Here is a 21,047-nt window from a genome sequence, read left to right on the forward strand (position 1 = left end):
TTCCCAAGGCTGTGAGTCTAGCTTTCTCTAAGTGGAGAGAAGTACTCCTTTCCTGGCCCTTTGTGCCAGCCAGTGCTAGGGGCTTTCATGGGGTGGGGCTGGTGATGACACATGTTCCCAAATGGTTCATGAAGATAAAAGGGCCACGGAGTAGGGTCCAAGGATCTGGCCCTTGTCCCACTGGGGACCTGGGTCTGGGGTCTACAGGGGTACAGCTTGTACTGTTGAGGACAGAAATGGGCTGAGGACTGTGCCATGGACACAGGGCTGCCCAAGTCTTTGGGACTTAGAGTCACACATCCACACCCTCATTCCTGGGCAAAGAGCCACAATCAAGAGTCCAGGCTGACCCTCCAGAATTTATTCACTTTCAGTGGTACTGGGCCAGATGGAACCTTGGTGGCATCTGATGCCACCATGGCAGGATCCCAGATCCCATCCTGTTACGACGAAGAGTGACCTGTAGGCGCTATGGCTTTCAGGAATCTAGAAATGATGGAAGGGGTGTGGTCATTCAGGTGGAGCCCCCCCCCCCCCCCCCCCGCAACCTCCCAGGCCACGCCCTCCCGCCAGGTTTGGGCAGCCTCACACCTTCAGACTCGTCTCCAGCCTCGAAGTCAGGCTCCGGCTCCGGCTCTGGCTCTGGTTCTGGTTCTGGTTCTGCCTCCGGCTCCGGTTCCGCCTCTGGCTCCGATTCCGGATCCATTTGGGTTTCCAACTCAGGTTCAGTCCCTTCAGAGGTCTCGGCTTCCAGCTCTGGCTCAGTTTCCTCGAGGGTTCCGGATTGTGCTGCCTCGGAGTCCTCAGGACCCCGGGCCTCGTCGGATTCTGGAGCTCTGGGCAGCCAGGGGCACGTGGTCCCTGAGTCAGCAGCTCCGGGAGTCCAGTGGCCTGGGCATGGAGGGTCATAGCTTCGTTCCCGGTAGCCTGCGGCGGAAGTGGGAGTGTCTCAGGCTCAGTTTATCCTCTGTGGTTTCCTCTGCACACGTGCGAGTCTTTGGGGAAGACCACAGATCGATGCCCCCCACGCCACGCCCCCTCCTCTGACCTAGGCCCCGCCTCCCCCGCGCGCTCTCACCGGTCCCCACGTGCTGCCAGTCCCAAGCGGGGTCGGGCGCCCGCACAGTTCGCTGGGCGCAGCTCAGCAGCTCCTGGCAGGCAGCTTCGCCCTTGCTCTGCACCAGCAGCAACAGGCGGCGCACCCTGCGTTCGGCGTCAGGCAGCGCGTCTAGCGCCTCGTACTCGGGCCCGGTGAGCACGCCCCGTGCCAGCAGCGCATCCAGCAGCAGCCCAGAGTCCGCCTGCAGCGTCTCTACCAGGCGTTTCCGCTCGCGGTCGATCGTCTCTGATGGCCTCTCCTGGGTGTTGCCCATGGTAGGGGCTGCATGGGAGGTGGGGGGCGAGAGGTAGTGGGGGCCGGGGCTCCCCTGCTTTTGACCTCTCTCCCGGGGCCCCAGTGAACATCCGTGGCTGGGGTCTAAGTTCACCTGGATCTCTGCTGCGGCCCGCCAGCCCTGCAGCACAGCACAGGACCGATCCTGCCTCCCTGGCCTTTTCTGCCTTATCTCTGCTTCGGGCTTCACCTTCGGTCCCTAAATGTTAGCTGTGGCGCTCCTCTCCTCCCCTAGCTACCCCAGGACCATCATCTACTCTGACTGCTCTCCCCAAGCAGGTCCTTCCTCCTGAGCCCCTGCCACCTGTAGATCCCGCGATGGATTCAGACCTAGTTAATCCAACCTAACTTCTCTTTCCCAACCTGCTTCCCCAACTTGCATCTGGTCCTGATAACCCACACCCAGCTTGCAATCAAGTCCTTTTCAGTCTCTCTGCTGAATACTTCTGTCAACTTCACCACTGAGTCTAGTCTTTCATTTCCAGCCTAGACCCTGCAAAGTTTCATATCTCCCGTCCAGGATCCCAAAGTGCTGAGAGTCTTCCCGCTCCTCTCACCTACCTGAGGAAGTCCAAACCCCTTAACCTGAACCTGAGGTCTATCCTTCCAGGACAGGCCCCTGCCTCTGCACCCCCTCACCAATACCACCACCGTGTTGGAACCCCAATGTGGTCTCCTGGCCTCTCCTGGTTTCCTGAGTCCTCTTGAGTCTTAGCTCTGACTGAGATCTTCTGACATCACCTGAGACCAAACTGTCTCCCTGCTGCTCTGGGAATGATTTACAGCCATCATCTTGAAGTATCCAGGACCCAACTCATAAAAGCTACCAGGAAATGTCAAACTTTCACTGTTTTCCTCCGTGGATCCTCCCATTTTGAGAGGCTGTCACCACCCCAACAGCAGCTGTTGGGCAGAAATTAATCTGCTTTGTTCACTTATCAACAACTAAGGACAATGGCCCATCTCCTCTTGGGTCGCCTGACCGAGGCAGCAAGGTCCCTGGCATTAAGGGGCGATTAGGTCAGGCCCTGGACCACTCCCTCTCTCAGTCCATCTCCCTTGGCCTTGGCTTTGTCCAAGGGTTTCATGCTCTCTTTGGGGTCCCTCCTTTACCTCCTTACCTGGCTCTAGGAATGGGAGAGAGGATTTGGTCTTAACCCCCATCTCTCTCACTGCCTGGTGTCATGCTATGCCTCTCTGGTCATTGCACCCCTCCTGGCCATACTGAGGTGTCAGCCCTTCCCTCAGGCCATGAGCAGAGACCCTTTGCCCTTCCCTCTCCCTTCATGTCCCATTTGTGACAAATGCTGCTCCTGCACTGACATCTCAGTAAGAACCAGCTTCTCCCTCCACCCCCCATCTCCTGTAACAGCCTCTCCCAGCACCTCTCACTCCTGTCCCATCACCCTATGGAACAGTGACTTTGACAACTCTCTAGGGTAGGATTATTGTGCCCATTTTACAGATGAGGAGACAGGTTCAGAGAGACCAAGTGGCAGAACTAGAGTCTGACTTGCTCCAGCCTGACTACGAGGTGTCTGGCCAAGCAAAATGTCAACCATAACTACCTGTCCCCCAACCCTCGTGAGACCACCAGAGAGAATCCAGACTATCTGTTCACCTCCTACTCCCCCCCCCATAGCAGGCTTTCCCCCACTTCCCTCAACCATTCAGTACCCGCACTTCCTAAACTTTGTAGACACTGTTCCCTGGGCCTGGAATCCCTTTTCTCCCTCCAAGCGGTGGACCCATCCTCCAAGACTCAAATGTCCCCTTTTACCCCAATGCCCGAGTGTCCCAGAGGCAGATTGGTTACTTCTCCTCTGTATCCCAGTGAACGTCATACACCCTCACTAGGCTGACATCACTGGACTGTGTACCATGGATCCTCTGCCCTCTTACTTGCGGTTTCCAAAACCTGTTCCCCCAGTCAAGAGTGCAGGAAGGGAGGGAGGACAGAACCCACTGTGTACAGGTGCAGAGAGGGAGGGGACATATTAGGTTGGCCCCTCCTTTTTTCTCCCTCCTCCCCAAATTATTTTCATGTTAGCTTCCTCCTCTAGTTACCCCAAGTCCTGTCTTTTGTCCTGTCTGGAGAGCAGAGACCCCAGCTAGTCTAGATCCTCTGAGATTTAATGCTCAGAGTATTGAAGTTATGTCCTTCAATGATCACAGCCCAGATTCTTCCCAGAGGACCAGGCAGCTCCAGTTAGCACGCGTGGTCGGGGGTCTCTGCCGCCCTCCCCACCTCACTTCCTGCGCGCGTTCTTTCGCTAAGGAGCGAAGGGGGTGGGTCAACGTGGAAGACTTCGCGCACCTGCGAATTCTTAACATCCATCCCTCCACCCAGCCCCAGAGATAAGAGTCCTGCGGAGGGAAGGGGAGGGGCGGGGCTCACAGACCTTCGCGCACGGCTGCTGGTGGTAATCGGGCGCGGATTTGGCCCAAACTCAGTTTCTCTTCCCTCCCCCAGCCGGGGCGGGGGGAGGGGTTCGGTGGGGCTCCCGGTCCCTGCGCTCCTGGCGGCCCCACTCACGGGTCGAGCCTCGGCGGGGCAGGAGATGACGAGGCAGAAAGGGCTGGGAGGGGTGGGGATGGGAGCAGCAGCTGCGGCGGGGGGGGCGGGGCAGACAGGGCTGCCGGGAACCGGGAGGGGGTGGGGAAAGGGGGCCGTTCTTCTCGGGACGCAGGGAGGCCTGCTGCAGAGGTCGAGTACCGCCTGGCCGCGTATACGCAGTCCGCTTTCCCTCATCACCCTGGGCGCGCCGGAGGAGTCAGGGTGGGGATCGTTAAGCCCGCGGACCCAAGTACCCCAGCAATTCCCAGGCGTTTTACACTCATTCTCTCTGCCCGCACAGAGAAGGCTAAGAGGAGGAGACCAGCTTACTCAAGATCACAGAGCGGGTGCACTGCGGTGTTGGGTGTGACCCCTAAAAGCCCCCGATTCCCGGAGGTCGCAGTGGCCATGCGCCAGCCCTGGATTCGCACCCGCAGGATGGGGCCTAAGCAAGAGAGCTCGGCCTTGGAGGCACCTCCCCTCTCCAAGGGTTCCTCGATTAACACTAAAGCCCTGGGATCTGGACGTTTCTATGAAGGCAAAGGCGCCCCCACCCATGACTTCTGTGCTCCCTGGTCGGTAGAGGAAAGAGATCAGAAACACAGAAAAAAACCGCGGTTTTATGCAGGACTCGGGGAATGGAGAGGGGCTGCCAAGTAAGTGCGGCTTCACTCAGCGTCCACCAGGGGGCTCAAGGAAGCCGAGCAGGGCGTGCTCCTGCCGGCCAGCCCCGCAGCAGGGCTGGCTTCGGAGTGGAGGGGGTCTCAGGGCGAGGGGTTGTCTCCCGCGCCCAGGTAGGAGGCCCGGCTCTCAGGGCTGCTGTAAATGGTTAAAGCTCCGGGCAGGCTGAGGGCTGGGCCTCCCAAAGCCGCTGGGATGTCCAGCAGGAGTGGTGCCCCGAGGGTGGAGTCCTTTCCTAGGAGAAGCGGGGCTGTACTCAGCAGGGAGAGACGGTCATCTCCTTTCTTCGGGGAAGGAGAGCTTCACTCGCCTTGCCCTCTGGTCAATTGAGATGAAACATCCACTCTCAACCTCCCCCCTCTCCCAGCCTGACTCCAGGGATTTCCCTCCCAAACATCGACTGCCCAGCCCACCCAATCTTGATAGCTCAGGCCCCTCAGGGTCTCCCCCTGGTCCCTGAGTCACCACAGTTATTACCTGGGCCTGGAGAATTTAACCCCTTAACCGCCAGCTCGGTCTCACCCTTCTCTGGAACCAAGGGCTGCAACTGCAGAAGAGAACCCCAGGAAGCAGCTGGTGAAGGGAGCTGGGGCTTTGGCTGAGGGAGAACAGGGGGGACTAAAGGGCTTGGCTGAGCAACCCTCAACACCCATCCCCGCCGCCCTCCCACCCCCGTCTTACCAGGGACAGCTCCATGTCTAAGTCCATCAGAGTCCATTCCCGCCCTTGGAGGCTGGGGCCCAGCACCTGGGGAGAGCTCTGGGTCAACGGTGTCCTCCCCATGGTGCCCAGACAGCTGGAGCCCACCGAGCCCTGTGCCCCTGCCTCACGGAACGTGTACTCACATCCAGCGGCCCTGCGGGCTCCACACTTTCAGGGGGGGCCCGAAGCAGCATTGGAGGCAGCAGACTCTCTGGACTCCGGCCTCCCCTCTCCAGGTCCAGAGGGCCCCTGTGCACAGAGAACTGCTGTTGGCCACTCCCTGCATTAGGTTTCCAAGGAACCTGGATACCTCAGAATCTAAATCTGACAATATCTAGAAAGTGTTAGAAGAGGACCCCCCAACCCCCACACACAGAAGGGCACAGAGAAAGTGCCTTCTGCCTCCTACCTTTGGTCTGAGGTTTGGGTTGTGTGCCTGCCCCCACCCAGGCAGTTATCAATACCAGTGGGTCTTAAACTGTCACGTACTTTACCATCTTGACAATCGCCCCAGTGGTGGCATTTAAAATGCAGACTCCTCAGCCCTGCCACTGAGGCGTTTCCACTTGCCAGGGCCCTCTGAAGCTGGTGCTCCTTAGAGCAACTCTGAGAAATCAGGTCAGATCATGGCTGCCTCCTCAGCCACCCTGGGGCAGACAAGGCTGGGAAGTTTCAGGACTAGCTAGTGCGGGTCTAGCTGCAAAAATGGCCCACGGGGTTTATAATCACAAATGGGCTTTCTGCTCACCTGTCGGGAACCTCCCTGGGGCCTCTTGGTTCAGGCTGTTGGGCATTCCTGGGCCCCTCAGGGCTGAAGCTCCCTTTCCCCTCCAGGATGGCCTGCACCACAGCCACAGGCAGCGGTGGGGGTGCTGTCACGCAGAAGTCACACTCGTTTGGGGCCAGGGCCAGCCCGGCCTCGCCTTCCCCCCCTGGGCTGGCTGGCTCTTCTTTGAGCAGTGCCAGGCCCTTCTCCCTGCACCAGAGAAAAGCTTCAACCAGACCCTGGCGCTGACCTCTCCCCCTATCCCCACAGCCATCTGGGCTGCCAGGCCCGCCCCCCCACAGCTCCCCAGAAGGCAGCCCCTGTCCCTCTTACCTCCTGCCACCACTGGAGGGGGAAAGCCTGGTTCCTTCAGGGGATGGAGAGTCTTCCGGGAGGTCGGAGATGATGGGGCCCCTGGCCCTGTGAGGGCTGCTGAGGCCCAGCGTGGTCTCCGGGAGGGGCTGCAAGTAGAAGACGGGTTGAGCCCTTTATCTCAAGTCATAGGGTGAGCCAGAGCCCGACTGGACCACATGGGCCAGACCTAAGGGGGAAGGCTTGAGGGGGGAGGCTTGACCCATGCTGGGTCTGGTGGGAGGGAGGTTAGGCTCCATCTTCTCTTCTATTTCTTTTTTTTTTTTTCATCTCTTCTTTTTGGGGAATGGGGAAAGGGAACAGGCTCTCTATGGAGGGAAGAGAGGAGAATCAAAAACCTACCGACTGGATAAAGTAGGGGTCCTGCAGGAGGGCACCAGGTAAGGAGCAGGCGTTGAATTTGGCTGGCGTTGGGCACCCCTCATCCAGCATCAGGGACCTGTGCAAGGTGGCCAGGGGCAAGGCAGGGGGCTGGGCAGATTCATCTCCCAGGTCCCTCAGCCTGCACCACCGCCCTCCCACAGGCCCCAGCAGCCACGTCAGCAGAGCTGAGGCCTGTTGCCAGGGCATCAGTCACATGCTGGAGGCAGAAGGGGCTTCCCCCCCCCCAGAGATGGGGGCCCTTTGGGGGCAGAGGGGAGGGAGGAAGCCTGGTTTGGGCCCCAGACCCTCTATTCTTGGGATGCTCTGGAGTGAGGGGAAGGGGATCATAGGATGGAAATACAGGATTAAAGCCCTGGAAGTGAGGGGTCTGAGAGTTGGGGTTTTGTGGTAGAATTAGGGGTGGGTGAAGCCCTGGAATGGGGCTTTAGGGGAGATGGCCATGGGGTGAGGAGGACTGTAGTGCAGGGGGAAAGACAGGTGAAGGGGTTTCTGAAGGAGAAGGAGTCCTGCCTGGGGCTCTGGCAGGGAAGTCCTGCAGAGTAGGAGTAGGGGCATCTCTGGGGTTCTCACTCACAGCTTCCTCTTAGCTCCTGCGCTGCCAGACCCAGCCTGAAGTGGCCCAAAGAGGCACTGGATCAGCTGAAAAGGAAACAAAGGGTTAACTCATACTTGGGGCCTTGCCCCTCACTCTAACAAGACACTTCCAGGGGGCTTCCAGAACTGGCCGTTGGGTTGGGGGGGGACGTTCAGGAGTGGGGTGGGGGAAGAGGAACACCTTGCCGATGACCCGATGCTGCTGACCGTGGCTCTGCCGCAGCGTGACCACCTCCCTCCATAGGATCTCGTTCTGCCTGGGGAAAAGGCGTGGGAGGGTGCTGAGGCATCTGAGAGTTCGCCGGGTCACTACCGCCCACCCCCAGAATGGCAGGCCCGCGCCCGCGTCCACTCAGATGATCGTCCATTCATAGTCAAGAGACTGCCACAGCTGGCCCACTGGTCTTGGAAGAGGTGCCCAGAACCGTCTAGAAGCCAGTGTCCTAGCGCCCAGAGCCCCCCTTCTCCCTCCCCATCCTCCTCCGCCCCCTCCCCCGCACTGCCTGAGTTCCCGCAGCCGCGCCTCGGTGCTCTCCTGCATTCCCCGAAAAGCCTGCACCTCGCCCAGCAGCCGGCCCAAGTCCTCGGGGCGCCAGCGGCCGTCGTCGCCGCGCAGCGCAGGCACCTGCAGGAGGGAGGCTCCCTCAAGTAAGGGTCTCACGAAATAGCTGTCCCACCTCCACCCGGGTTCGCTGGTCACTGCTGGCCGCCCCTAACCTTGCGGCGCACGCGTTCCAGCAGTTGCTCTCGGCCGCGTACGAAGCTCGGGTGCTGGAACTCGACGTGATCCCGTTCGGGTCTCAGCAGGCCACCCTGCTCGATGCTCACCACCTTCCGAAAACCGTCTAGGGAGCGGGGCGCGGGGGCGTAAGTTGCTGAGTCCCCGCGATCCAAGTCATCCACGCTCGCTTCCCACTCGGCCCTAGGGACTCACACATATTGAGTTGCCGCACGAAGCTCGCCATGTTGCTGTGCTTGAAGTATTGGGGCAGCACCTCCTTGGCGAAGCGGCTCTGGTCGCTCACGAGGAAGCTGGTCCCGCTCTGAGGAGGGCACCGCCCGCCCACTCACGGTGCGGGCGGAGACCAGACGACACGGTGAGCGGTGCCCGCCCACGGCCAAGCCAGCGGGCCGGCGCGCGCACACACAAACTCGCACTCACTCTGGAGACTGTCATTCATGGGGACGTGGGACGAGGCCGGGCCGGAACCAGCTCTGAGGCCTATCCCGGGGCCACCACAATGAACCTCTACCCCAGCCCACCCAGACTCCCTACTCGGTTCTCTAGGAGGAGGTGCAGAGGCCAGATTTGGGTTCCAGACCCGGATGGCTCCAAGACCCGCGTTGTGACTCTGATTTAGAATCAGACGCAGCCCTTCCCTTCTCCTGGTCTCCGTGGAACTAGAAGACCTCGAAGATCCTTCGGGTGCTGGGTCTCCTTCAGAAGGCTCCTACCCTTTCCTCTGCCCGAAGGAAGTCGCCTCACCTCCATCTCCAATACCACACCCCCCGCCCAAGCCGTCGCCTACCCTAGACGGCTGAATCAAGGGACCCACAACCCCGTCCCAGGCAGGGGTTGATGAGCATGGACGTTCACTGACGTGGAGGAATCCCGGGGACCACTGAGGAAGTCGAGGGGCCCCAGCCCTCACCGGGCTCCAGCGGATCAGGTGGTCGGTGCCCGGGTCGCCCACCAGTGCCCATAGCTTGCCGAGGAAGGCAGGCACTGGGCTGGGGCCCGGCTCCGTGGGCAGCGCGGCCGGCGCTTCCTGCATGGCGCAGTCTCGGCACCGCTAAGCGCTCGGGCCCGGCCGCCGCGGGCTTGTCAAAGCCGCGGAAAGTGCTGCGTTTGCCGCCCGCCCCGCCCTACTCCGCCTCCCGGCGCCGGGTCAGGCGGGGGCCACGTGCGAACTGGCGGGGCGGGGCTCTGGCCGCGGCCGCAACCCCGGCGGACCGAAAGGGCAGTATGGGATCGGATGTGCGTGGGGGCAGGGTGCAGGAGGGAGGGAGACCTGAGTTCGAGTCGCACACTTCTCAGGCCCGCTGTTTGCTCCTGTGTTCTTCGGGAGATATCAAGCGTACACAGCCTGATGTAGGCTGGGAAAGCGATGGAATGGGCACAGCCAAGCCTCGGGTAGAGGGGCAGATAGGAGCGGGCGAGGGTGGGGAGGAGAAGCTGACACCCTCCCGCGGAACCTGGGACGCTGTCATTCCTAAGATTCCAGGACCCCGACCCTGACCGCTGCAGCTGCACCGGTAGAAATGGACCTTGAGGTCTCAAACCCTCCCTACCCCTCTTCCAGCCTCTGTCAGTTCAGAGCAGACCCGGCCTTTCACAGGACTCAGAGATAATGCTTGATTTATTCCACACTCACCCCAGAGGCGCTAACACACACACCCCTGAGGCACGACTTGAACCTGTGCCCTCCCTCCCCCCACGCCAGGGCCGCCGAGCTAGCGACGCGTTTGCAGAGGACTGGGGTTGGAGGAGGGTGATCCCTGTACTACGGGGACAGTGGGTGTCTGCAGATGTTGAAAGCAACGAGTGGGCTCAGGGCGCCCTGGACCGGTAACGATGCCACTTTATAGGCTCTAATCCTCGCGAGGGACAAGAGGTAAGAGTCCCAAAGGAGAGGGCTAGCAGCTGGCCCGCCCCTGGGCAAACCCACGCAGCATTTCAGAGGACACACGTCCGCAGGGAGCGGAAAGAGCGTTTGTCCCATCACGCCACAAGCGTGGGCCGCCAGGGATGGGGCTCCCGCGTTAGCTTGAGCGTGTAGCTGCGCAGGCGCGGGCAGCGCGCGCGGAAGGCGTGCAGCACGGAAGGTCGCACCACGCAGAAGCAGTGTACCTCGCGCAGGCCCGCGCAGCGCGCTGCCAGCTCCTCCAGCGCGGCGTCCAGCTCTGCCGAGGCGGCGGCGCGCACCTCAAGCGCGCGCAAGGTTGCAGCGTAGTGGCGCGCCGCGAAGCGCACTGGGCCTACGGTGTCCCCAGAGAGGCTGAGGCGCAGCGCAGCCACGGGTACGGCTGGCTGCAGAACGCGCGTCACGCTCTCTGCAGGCAGCACCGGCTCTAGCTCCAGCTCTACCTCCAGTCCCGGGTGGCGGCGGCTCAACGCGGCCCAGGTTTCATCAGGCAGAGGGGGCGCGCGTGCGTCTTCCGGACACGCGCACCGCAGGGCGAGGAGCTCGAAAGGCGCGCGCTCTGGCGCCGCCAGTGCCTCGAGCGCGGTGCGCGACAGGCTGGCCAGGTGCAGGCCAAGGGCGCGCAGGAAGGGGCAGCCCTGTAGCAGCTCGAGCACGGAGCCTGGCCCCACGCTGCCCACCAGCGTTCTGTTATCCAGGAAAAGGCTGCGGAGCTCCGGACAACCGTGTGCCACCTGCAGCACCAGCGCGTCGTCCAGTGAGAAGGGCAGGCGCCGCAGGTCGAGGTGGCGCAGCGCGCGGGCCGCCCCACAGAGGGCGTGCACCGCGTCCAGGACGTCGCGGCCGGCGTCGAAGAGCGGCTTTTCTCCACGGCACTCCAGGCACAGGCCTCGCAGCCCGGGGGTACGGCCCGTCAGTGCAGTCAGTAACTCCGTGGCCGCCCGGCGACTCGACTTCCTCGACGGCTCAAATTCCAGCCATAGATTCTGAACGTGGTCCAGGCAAGCGGACAGATACGGCGGCAGCATGCCTTCCAGCTCACAGTCGCAACTTGAGGGTAGAGTGGTGGAGAAAAGGCATCTGCCGGCCAAGTCCCTGCGACCTGGCGAGAGGTCTCTAACCCACCCCTCTCTCTGGGTTCCGGTTACCATCCCACTTCTGCCCCCTGCCCACAAATCTCCCTGTTCCTCCCGTGCCTGGTCGCTCGTACGTATGCTAGGAGGGAACCCTATCCCTTCCTTCAGATGCATCTGCCGCCAGTTGAAACCGTGCCAGACAGAAGCAAGGTATTTTAGAAAATGGGCTTTCTCATGGGTCTTTCAGGAGGCGGGGCAGGGCAAGGCCTCTGGGCTGCCGCATTCACATTCCGCCTGTCACTTCTTAGTTGAGTGAGGAAGTAATTAAATCTCTCTGCCTCAATTTTTTATCTGTGCGATGGAGATAATAATACTACCCGTCCATCACATAAAGTGTTTGTGAGAATTAGAAAGACTGGTACACGTAAGGCCCTTAGAACAATGGTTGGTACATAGTAGGTGGCCAAAGTTAGAAATGACGCTTTTTAATATGGGGAAGAGTCACAGTATCTCCCCAACCTCTGACTCTACCAAGACTGGGAGAAGGTGGGAGGGGGAAGAGACTGCTCACCTGATGCTCGTGTCGTGCCACACAGCGCTGCAGGTGGCAGCGGCAGCCCAAGCTCTGCAGACCCTCGCTGCAGCAGCGCGGTCGGGCAGGGGCAGGTGGCGGAAGATGAGCGCCAGCACCTCCTCCGGCAGCTGTTCTCCAGGCTCGGCCATGGCCAGGTGGGGCCCCCCCTGCAGGAAGGCCACAGTGTTGAGGGGAATAGCTGGAGCCTATGTGTAGAAATGCTTGGGGCCCAGGATCCGCTATGTAAATTTGCAGAGCCCAGTGCAAAGTGAAAATGTGTGTCTCTCTGTTTAAAATATTATCGAGGATTTCAAGACCGTGACAGCAGAGCATTTAACCAAGCTATTAAATCAAGCCTGGGGCTCGGTACACAGATCTCAGACCCATGAAGTCTGCCTGAGATGCCGAGCATTTCTGATCCTTCCTTTAAACTACGTTCTCACTTGTTGAACAAATCCACATTTTATAATACTCTATTAGAAGGAACTCAACCGCGACCCGTGCACCAGGTTGATAAAGCCAAAATACCCGGATTTGGGACGATGCTGTCAGATCTTTATCCTAGTCACCAACGCCTTCTCTGAGGAAGTTGGAGGGCCACTGCCCAGGCCCTGACTCCAGACCACCACGTCTTCCCCAACCCCTCGCCCCCGTCTCCCTCTACCGCACCATCACGGCGGCCAGAGAGCCCGGACTAGTCTCACAGAGTCACTGAACTGCTTGCCTCCCAACTTAGACCCTAAGTACTTAGGGAACGACGGAGCCTGAACACCAAGGGCCGTTGAAATGGCTTCTCAAAGGACGCTGGGCACCAGAATCACCCGGACTTTTGTTCACACTACAGATTTCATGGCCCCATCTACTAAATCAAGCTCTTCTCAAACAGTAGGGCCCAGGAATATGAATTTCAACAAGCGCAGATGTATACCACAGGTCCCAAGTTGAGAAACCGGGTCTTAGCTCCACCCGTCACTAGAGAGTGACGGCAGGGTTAATAGGGCGGGAACATTAAGGAAAACTTTTAATTGGCAGGGACTAGGAGCCAATCAGGAAGCAGAGGTGCGGGTGGGGCGTAGCTGAATCCGCAAGGAGAAGGGAGGCTCCTTCCTCCACTTCACTGGGGGAGACAATTTGGGTTCTTCCAATGAGAGGCCAGCGAGGAGGAGAAAATCTTGGGGTTGTGGGGGCCTGAGGGACCCTGGGTTCAAATTCTGATCCTGAACCCCGAGCAGCCCAGGCACCCGTTGGGCGGTTTAGGCTCAACTGGAATTCCGCAGACCCACATCAGAGCGCGGCCTTTGTTGAAGACTGTGCGTCCTTTTTGAAGTTGCCAATTTTAAAGGTGCTTAAAGGCTTTCGTACACAACGTTTGACTCCACTGGCCAGTTTTCTATTTCCCCATATTTTCTAGGCTAACGGTCCCTGCTGGAATTTGTGTCTCGAGTACCCGGTTGTTTCTGATACCCTCCGCCACGCTTGAACTTGGCACCCAGTTCAGAGTGTCAGGTAGAATCAGATATCTTGGATCTTCGAGCTCGACCACCCAGAAGGGGACGTCCCCTCGTTGCTCCGTCCGTTACCCGCTGGAGGAAGAGGACCGGCTCTCACCCTGGGGCCCTCCGGCCTCGTAAGAACCTCAAGTCCTCGAAGTCCCTTGCCGCGGGCAGTTCCGCCTGCTGTTTGACCTCAGGCGCCAGTGTCTTACCTGCGCAGCGGATCGGGTGGGCTTTGCCCAGAGGCTGGGGATTGGCAGCAGAGGACGGTGGCGGGAAGGAACCGCGGGGAGCCCGGGGGGGGGGGAGGGGGCGGGACGCCGGGACGGACGGGGCGGCTCGGACTGGGGCGCCGCCCCTGCGCTCCGCGCACACCCGGAAGCAGCGCGAGTCCAGTGGAAGCCGGCGGGCGTGAGAATCCAGGCCGGGCCAAGGCGGCCAGGTTAGTGCAGAGGGTGGGTGGGCTTTCCGTTGCGGGCAGGAGCCAGGGGGATCCTGGCTCAGGAGCACGGGCGCGGTGCGGTTGTCACCCGCGGCTGCCGGGGTCAGGTGGTGGTGGTCGTGGTGGTGGCCTATTGAGCTGTTTCCGTGGGAGGCTGGAGAGAGGGTACCGACGTTGGCCCCTGCCTTGTCCCAACTAGGGGCTTTCAAGGGGCGGCAGGGCCCTGTGGGTGAGAGGACGGGGTGGGGCTGGTTCTGAATAGACATTGGAGTAGAAACCCCTTGCCGGTCAGAGCCAGTAGCAAGTGCGAAACTCCAGCAGGAGGGTGGGCTAATGGGAGGCCGGGGAGCTCCTCTTTGGAGCTCGTGAGAGGCTTTGCTTGAGTAGATGCTGGGACTCGCAGCTTTTCAGGCCTTGAGAGGCCACGCCCGCAGGTCGTCACCGCCTAGCCGGCCAGAAGTGGGGCTACTCAGGACTGTTATTGTTCAGTCGCTAAGTTGTGTCCAACTCTTTGCGACCCCATGGACTGTGTAGCACGCCAGGCTTCCCTGTCCTTCACCATCTCTCAGAGTTTGCTCAAACTTATGTCCATTGAGTCAGTGATGCCATCGAACCATCTCATCCTCTGTCAGTGTTAATGGAGCGCTGCGCCGGCTGGCTACCGATGGCAGGGGCATATTTTCCTGAGTCGGTACCCACGTGTCCCTTACGGTCTCAGCCCAGCTAAGGGTTCCCAGGACCCCGGCGGGCCCGCTGATAGAGAGGCGGACCCCAGGTGGGTGGGGCGCGGGGCTTCCCGAGGAGGGGCTTCTGTGAAGGACAGAGAGCTCCCAAGGGGGCTTAGCGAGCCAAGGCCCGCCCCTCATCCCGCCCCACCCCTGCCACTTCTCCACAGTTACCAGGCTGTTCGCCTTCTCCCGTTCCAGTCCTAGACAGTGTGACAGATTCCCCCCTCCTCTTGGTTTGCAGTGTCCTGTAGGCAGGCCAGCTGGGTAGAGGACTGTCTGGTCCTGCCCTTACTTACCCACCCTCCAGTCAGGGGGCTAGGAAGATGTCAAAGGGGAAATGTTTTGGGGCCAGGTTCCCACTTCTCCACTCTGGGCCAATACCCCAGGGCTTCCCACTTGTCTCCCTACTGCTCTTGGTCCCAGTTGTCATCCACCCCGTTTTTGTTTTGTTTTGCTTTTTAAGAAAAACAAATATGCCTTTTTAATACAAAATAAATGTCTCTATTTCACATAAAGTATAATATTTAAATACAATGAAAATAAAAAACACCCCAATATCCCCCTTCCGCAAGAGAAATAAACAATACTAATTTCTTGTTAATTTCTATTGTTTTTGGATAAACACACAAGTATTAGTAAGTTTTCTTACTTATTATGGGGGGAGCTGCTCAAACTCAGGGTAGGGTTATCAGGTATCATTCTTCCTGCCAGGTGTGGGTGAAGGTGGAGGGTGCCATTTCTCTTTTCCTTTATTATTACTATTTTTTAAATTTGCCAGCTGCACCGCACAGCTTGAGGGATCTTAGTTCCCTGACCAGGGATTGAGTCCAGGCCCCTAGCAGTGAAAGCACCCCCAGGGAATTCCCTTGAACCCATTTTTCTAGGAAAAGGGTATAATGTTGCCTCAGGTAATGAAGGAAGAGGCAGGGCAGCTCTCCACCTGTTGCTCATGGTGCTGTAGCTGGGAGGCCACTGACAGGCCAGTGCCATGGCTGACTGAGAATTTTGCTCCTTGATCTAGAGCTAGGGTTTTGTCGAAGATAGATTAGAGGAGATGCTAATGCCAAGGGCCCTGTGTTTGGACAGAGAAGGAGCCTGTAACAGAACAACTTGAATGGCGTCAGACAACAGACTATCTCCAAGGACTTGAGACTAAAAAGGAAGGATTTAGTTCACATAACAGAAAAGTCCGAGAGGCAGCTAGAGCCGGGGACATGGTGTGGTTGGGGGTGCATTTCTTCATCTCTTGGCCCTGCAGCTTTCTGTGCCAGTTTCATTCTTGGTCAGGCTGAGAATGGCAAAGGAGACCTACCCTTCCTTCTAGCTCAGCTTCAACATAGGAAAGGGAAGCTTGTTCCTCTTTCCTGTTGCTTTAGTTGCTAAGTTGTGTCTGCCTCTTTTGAGTCCATAGACTGTAGCCACCAGGCTCCTCTGTCCATGGAATTCTCCAGGCATGAATACTGGAGTGGGTTGCCATTTCCTTCTCCAGGGGATCTTCTCAACCCAGGGATTGAACCCAGGTCTCCTGCATTGAAGGCAGACTCTTTACTGACTGAGCGAACAGGGAAGCCCAAATTGCAGGTTGATTCTGATAGGTCCAATATGAATCCTGTGCCCAACTCAGAACAAACCATTTCAGGAAGGTGAATGGAAGATGCAGATTGGCTAGGCTGGATGTCAGGAGTGAGATTAGCCCTTCCAACAGGCCTGTGGATTGAGTAAAGGGAAGAGGGAAGTCCCCAGAGGTTAGTCAAGACTGGGGGAGAGAATCTGGGCAGGCACAGACTACAGGTGTCCTTTGAAGTGAAGCCAGGAGGTACAGCAGGAATGCCAGCAAAGAAACCTAGGTCGGGGGGGGCGGGGGGGGGAGGCTATGGAACCCCTGCAGGGATCCTCAAATTTGAACTGAGGGCATACCAGGACAGGAGTCTGGTTGTGCTGTGGGGCGTGGGCGCCATCCAGGAGGGTGTCTCCAGTCAGCTTTGAAAAGAGAGACACCCTCCCCTGAGGAGGGGGCAGAACTTTGCTTTTACTGCAACATTGTCCCTCTCCTCACCCCTGTGACCTGGGGCTCTTTCTCAGAGAAGGCAGTGGAGGGACAGTCCTGACTACAACTCTTAGCTGAGCTGGGGCCAGAAGCACAAGAAGCTGCCTAGGGGATTATGAACTTACCTTCACAAGTGTGCCAGCTGAGTGGGGACAGCTGGGTGACGTGGGACTGGACAGCTGTCTCCAGGGCTGGGCCGGGGGTGATCTGAATGCCTATCTCTGTCCCCAGGAGGCAAGATGGCGGCTGGGCCAAATGGGCTTGAGGAGTGGGTGGGCAGCGCGTACCTGTTTGTGGAGTCCTCGCTGGACAAAGTGGTCTTGTCCGATGCCTACGCTCACCAGCAGCAGAAAGTGGCAATGTACAGGGCTCTCCGGACTGCCCTGGCAGGTGTGTGGCTGGGCAGGCACTTGGGGAAGAAAGGGGGGCCTGGGGCCTTTTGTGGGCAGGGCCAGAGACTAAGATCCCCACCTCTTCAACTCCTTGGGCTTGTGTTTAATCACCGCTTTGAAGAAAAGATTCCTTGGGGATGACAGGAGAAGGATGCCTGGTTATGTAGGGTCTTTCTTCTCTGGTACATGTAAGTGCCCTTGGGTATAGACTTGTGTCTCTGTGTCTGTGTATAGTCTACCTCTGTGTGCACTAATATCCCCCTACTCCATGCCCCCCCCCCCCACTGCCCAGATCAGGCTGCTTGCTCACTGCTTTTACTAATTTTACCACTCTCTCTCTTCTTTTCCTCTCTCACTGCAGCACTCCTTGCCCAAGATCCTTCCCCAGTACCTCCCTTTCCAGCCTACTTTTCCCACCTCAGGGTTGAGGCCACAGGAGGTTGAAGCTGGTTGGGGGATCTGGCCCCAGCCTCAGAACAGCGAGAGCCCCTCCCCTTGGGAGGAGGGCAGCAGTACTAGGAGGCGGAAGACCTGAAACCTCCCGCCTACTGCATGGCCAGCTGCCTGCCCAGAGGTCTTGGCTGCCCAGGGCAAACGCCCCTTTCTACGCTGCAAAGTCTCTTCCACGTCCCTTTTGCCCACCCTCATTTGAGGCTTCAGGGATGTGGCGAGAGTGGCACCCACTCCGTCTCAGGGTGATCCCTGTGATAGGTCCTGGCCTTTATTCTGGGTTGTTGCTGTTTACCTCCCCATTCTGCTTCCCAGCCGGGAGCTCTGGGGTATACCCGCGCCCCTAGGTGTCTGGGGGTGGGGAAGGCGTCTCATCTCGGGCTTCATTCCTTCTCCGGCCTCATGGAGCATGGCCCCGCATGGGGACCGCATGGCGCCTGACTGCCCGCCTCCGCAGAGAGTGGCGGGAGCCCCGACGTGCTGCAGATGCTCAAGATCCACCGCAGCGACCCGCAGTTGATCGTGCAACTGCGTTTCAGCGGGCGCCAGACGTGCGGCCGCTTCCTCCGCGCCTACCGCGAGGGGGCGCTGCGAGCCACGTTGCAAGGGTACCTGGCTCGGGCACTGGCCCTGAACGCTGTGCCGCTGCAACTGGAACTGCGTGCTGGCGCCGAGCAGCTGGATGCCGTGTTGACCGACGAGGAGCGCTGTTTGAACTGCATATGCGCGCAGAAGGTGCGGCCGGGCTGGGGCCAGGGTCGGGTGGGGGTGGGAATTCGCTAAGGAGACCCCCACCGACACCACACTCTCCTCTCTAGCCTGACCGGCTCCGGGATGAGGAACTCACCGAGTTGGAGGATGCGCTCAGGAATCTGACATGCGGCTCGGCGGCGGGCCAAGGGGGCGACGTGCAAGGCACTCCAGCTCCCTCGCAGTCTCTGGCACCTTCTCCGCCAGAGGAGAAACCGCCACCCCCGCCGCCTGGCCAGACTTTTTTCTTCCAGGGTCAGCCCATAGGTGAGACTCCCGGAGAAAGGGAGAGGCAGGATCCTCAGGAGGATGAAGCTTGGGGAGGGGCGAGGTCTGGGCGGGGTAGTCAAGGCGGGAATGGAAGGGTATCCCAAGCTCACTCCCTCCCCGCTCTCTCTGCAGTGAACCGGCCGTTGAACCTGCAGGATCAACAGAAGTTCGCCCGCTCCGTGGGCCTCAAGTGGCGCAAGGTGGGGCGGTCTCTGCAGCGCAGCTGCCGCGCGCTGCGGGACCCGGCGTTGGACTCACTGGCCTATGAATACGAGCGCGAAGGGCTATACGAGCAGGCCTTCCAGCTGCTGCGGCGCTTCGTGCAGGCCGAGGGCCGCCGTGCCACGCTGCAGCGCCTGGTGGAGGCACTCGAAGAGAACGAGCTCACCAGCCTGGCGGAGGACTTGCTGGGCCTCGCGAACCCTGACGGCGGCCTGGCCTAGGCAGAGTACCAGAGAAAGGGGAGGTCGGTCAGTTGCCCAGTCAGGGTTTGGAGCATCTGGATGACTGTAGGGTCCCTCCTGCTGCTACTGCTGACCTCTTGTCCACCACGCTACTCTGAGACCACACTTAGCAACCCCACTTAGCTGAGTTGCTGGAGCTGCTGCGCAGAGATGATGACGGCCCTCTCCAGGAGTCAGACAAGCACCCACCGTGTCTGCTGGGGTGCCAATGGGCAGTTGTGTTCTAGATACTAGGATAGAGACAGAGTGAATGGGTCTCTGTCCTAGTATCTAGAACAGACCTGCTGCAAGGTCTGTTTCACCTTCTCCCACCCCAGAAGAAGGACTTTCAGCCAGACTTTACCTCTTCATTCATTATTATTCATTAAGGACCTGCTGTATCCTAGGTATCATCCTGGGTGCTGCAAATACTGTGGTGAACAAAACACACGAATCTTGTCTGTCGTCAGTTTACAATCAGTGTGGGACTCTGAATATAAAGTAATAAAATACTACCCATTTTTTGGATGTGAAAAATACAAGGTGTTGTGGGAACAAATGAGCAGGGGCCTAACCCAGGTTAGGAGTTAGGCTTCCTTGGGGAGAGATGAGTGTGAATATTGGCGGAGGGGGGGGGCGGTGGAATGAGAGAAGGGCAGTATTCTGGACATCGCCAGCCTCAGGTGAAGTCTTGAGGAAGGTGGGAGGGAGGGATGTTAGAACAGAAGGTTTACAGTGGCTGGATCTAGGAGTGGGTGGATTTGCAGAGACCCATTGGAGAGTGGGGGAGGCAGAGAGTATGGGGTCTGGTAAACCATTTTACAAGAGTTTAGATTTTATCCGGAGGCGAGTGAGAGGCCTTTAAAGGGGTTTGACAGTTCAGGCTGGGAGTGAGGATTCAGAGGGAGAGAGAGTACAGTCCCCAGGCTGAGGCAGTTGGCAGCAGAGATGGAGGAAAAAGATGAACACCAAGAGCTGTTCAGGACAAAGGACAACAGGCCTGGTGACACTGAAAGAGGAGAGAGGGGGGAGAGGACTCCAGAGTTTCTCATTTGCCAGTTAGATGGGAGGAGAGATCTGGGGCCCTGGGGAAAGTGAAGCGCTTGCTCTGTTTGGGACTAGCTGGGTGTGATGTTCCTGTCGAACACCCAGAGTTCAAGGATAGCTAGAGCTGTAGTTTTGAGTTCAGGAGAGGGTCAAGGCTAAGGACTCCAAAACGTACAGGTGGGTGTGGGTGGGACAGCCCAGGGGGAGTTCCTGAAGGACACCAACTGGAAAAAAGAACAACCCAAAGAGGAAGGAGGAAAACAAGATTTGGAAGCCAGAGGAATGGCTCTCCCTGCTGTGATGGAGGCTGAGAATTTGTGAAGGCCGAGGAGTGTCCACTGGAGTCAGGGAAAAGGTTACTAGGTGGAGGCTATTTCTGGGACATAGTGGGGACAGCCTGATACCAGACCACGGGAGGGATGGGATGGAAGCAGTAGAGAAAGCCACAGATAGGAGAGGACTCCTGAAAAGTCTGTGAGCAGGAGAGTGAGTCCCAGGATGGAGGGTTTATTTTGGAAGGGAGAACATTGGTGGGAAGAAGTCAGAAGGAGCAGTCATAGGCATGGGGTAAGAGGATGGCACTGGGTAGCAGTGCTGGTTCCCTAGTCTGCCCTCAGAAACTCCAGGGTTGGAGGGGTGGTGAGGTGGGGTTGTCTACTCCAGGCCCCACTGCATGGGCTGGGACCTGGAGGCTCTGAGTTCCAGGGAGAGAGAGGTGGCAGCATAGGTGGGCAAGGCCTGGCCTCTCAGTCTTCACTTCTCTGCCCCACTGGTTTCCGATCAAACCCTTTGCACACTGACCTACTTCGGGAGTTCCCCAAGCTGAACCAATCCCTGCCAGCCTGTCTGGCCTGCAGTGGGCCCAGGCGTGGTGATTTCCTCCTGCAGGAGGCTATGCTGGCCTGGGCCACTAGGGACTAGAGGACTCAGAACTGCCTCTGCGAAGAAAGATTGAAGTGCTCATCTGTGAAGTTACAGCAGACAAGGTTGGCCCCCGCTCCTGAATCCCTGCGGATGAGTAGGCAGAGGGGCAAGGCAGGACAGAGGAAAGAGTCCTGGATGGAATTCCAGAAGTCCTGGGCAGTGCTCTTACCTCATGTCTGTCTGATCCTGGGCAAGTCACCTGACTCCCTGAGAAGGAGTATCCCTGTATGGGCATCACCCATGACAACTGCTGCCAGGGCTGTGAGAACTCAGCAAGCAGTCCTCTTGGTCCTTGTGTGTGTGCTGTGTCTGCTGGC

General features: G+C 58.7%; 2 protein-coding genes across 11 annotated transcripts; one reads left to right on the forward strand and one right to left on the reverse strand.

Moving 5' to 3' along the window:
* Positions 1–339: 339 nt before the first annotated feature.
* On the reverse strand, positions 340–13,560 carry LOC122421723 (heat shock factor protein 4). Of its 9 annotated transcripts, none has more exons than XM_043437973.1 (17): positions 13,450–13,560; positions 11,742–11,911; positions 10,301–11,144; positions 8,384–8,492; positions 8,167–8,294; positions 7,950–8,074; positions 7,631–7,706; positions 7,430–7,494; positions 6,814–6,910; positions 6,433–6,560; positions 6,082–6,309; positions 5,477–5,582; positions 5,313–5,378; positions 5,109–5,178; positions 1,079–1,381; positions 592–927; positions 340–486 (listed from the first exon to the last, which is right to left on the reverse strand). In XM_043437973.1, exons 2-17 carry the CDS (start codon positions 11,891–11,893, stop codon positions 479–481), a joined length of 2,841 nt encoding a protein of 946 aa, XP_043293908.1. In that variant the 5' UTR covers positions 11,894–11,911; positions 13,450–13,560; the 3' UTR covers positions 340–478. The 9 variants fall into 9 exon arrangements, with proteins under 9 accessions (XP_043293908.1, XP_043293906.1, XP_043293912.1 ...); XM_043437971.1 differs by having other exon boundaries at positions 5,109–5,229; XM_043437977.1 differs by lacking the exons at positions 10,301–11,144; positions 11,742–11,911; positions 13,450–13,560 and adding an exon at positions 9,102–9,965 and having other exon boundaries at positions 5,109–5,229.
* On the forward strand, positions 13,549–19,296 carry TRADD (TNFRSF1A associated via death domain). 2 transcript variants are annotated; one of them, XM_043438017.1, is made up of 5 exons: positions 13,549–13,679; positions 16,686–16,844; positions 17,754–18,031; positions 18,115–18,313; positions 18,449–19,296. In XM_043438017.1, the coding sequence occupies exons 2-5, from the start codon at positions 16,694–16,696 to the stop codon at positions 18,757–18,759; spliced, it is 939 nt and encodes a 312-aa protein (XP_043293952.1). In that variant the 5' UTR covers positions 13,549–13,679; positions 16,686–16,693; the 3' UTR covers positions 18,760–19,296. The 2 variants fall into 2 exon arrangements, with proteins under 2 accessions (XP_043293952.1, XP_043293953.1); XM_043438018.1 differs by lacking the exon at positions 13,549–13,679 and having other exon boundaries at positions 16,703–16,844; positions 17,208–18,031.
* The last annotated feature ends 1,751 nt before the right edge of the window (positions 19,297–21,047 follow it).

The sequence above is a fragment of the Cervus canadensis genome, chromosome 18 (assembly GCF_019320065.1).
Source record: "Cervus canadensis isolate Bull #8, Minnesota chromosome 18, ASM1932006v1, whole genome shotgun sequence".
Lineage (NCBI taxonomy): Eukaryota > Metazoa > Chordata > Mammalia > Artiodactyla > Cervidae > Cervus > Cervus canadensis.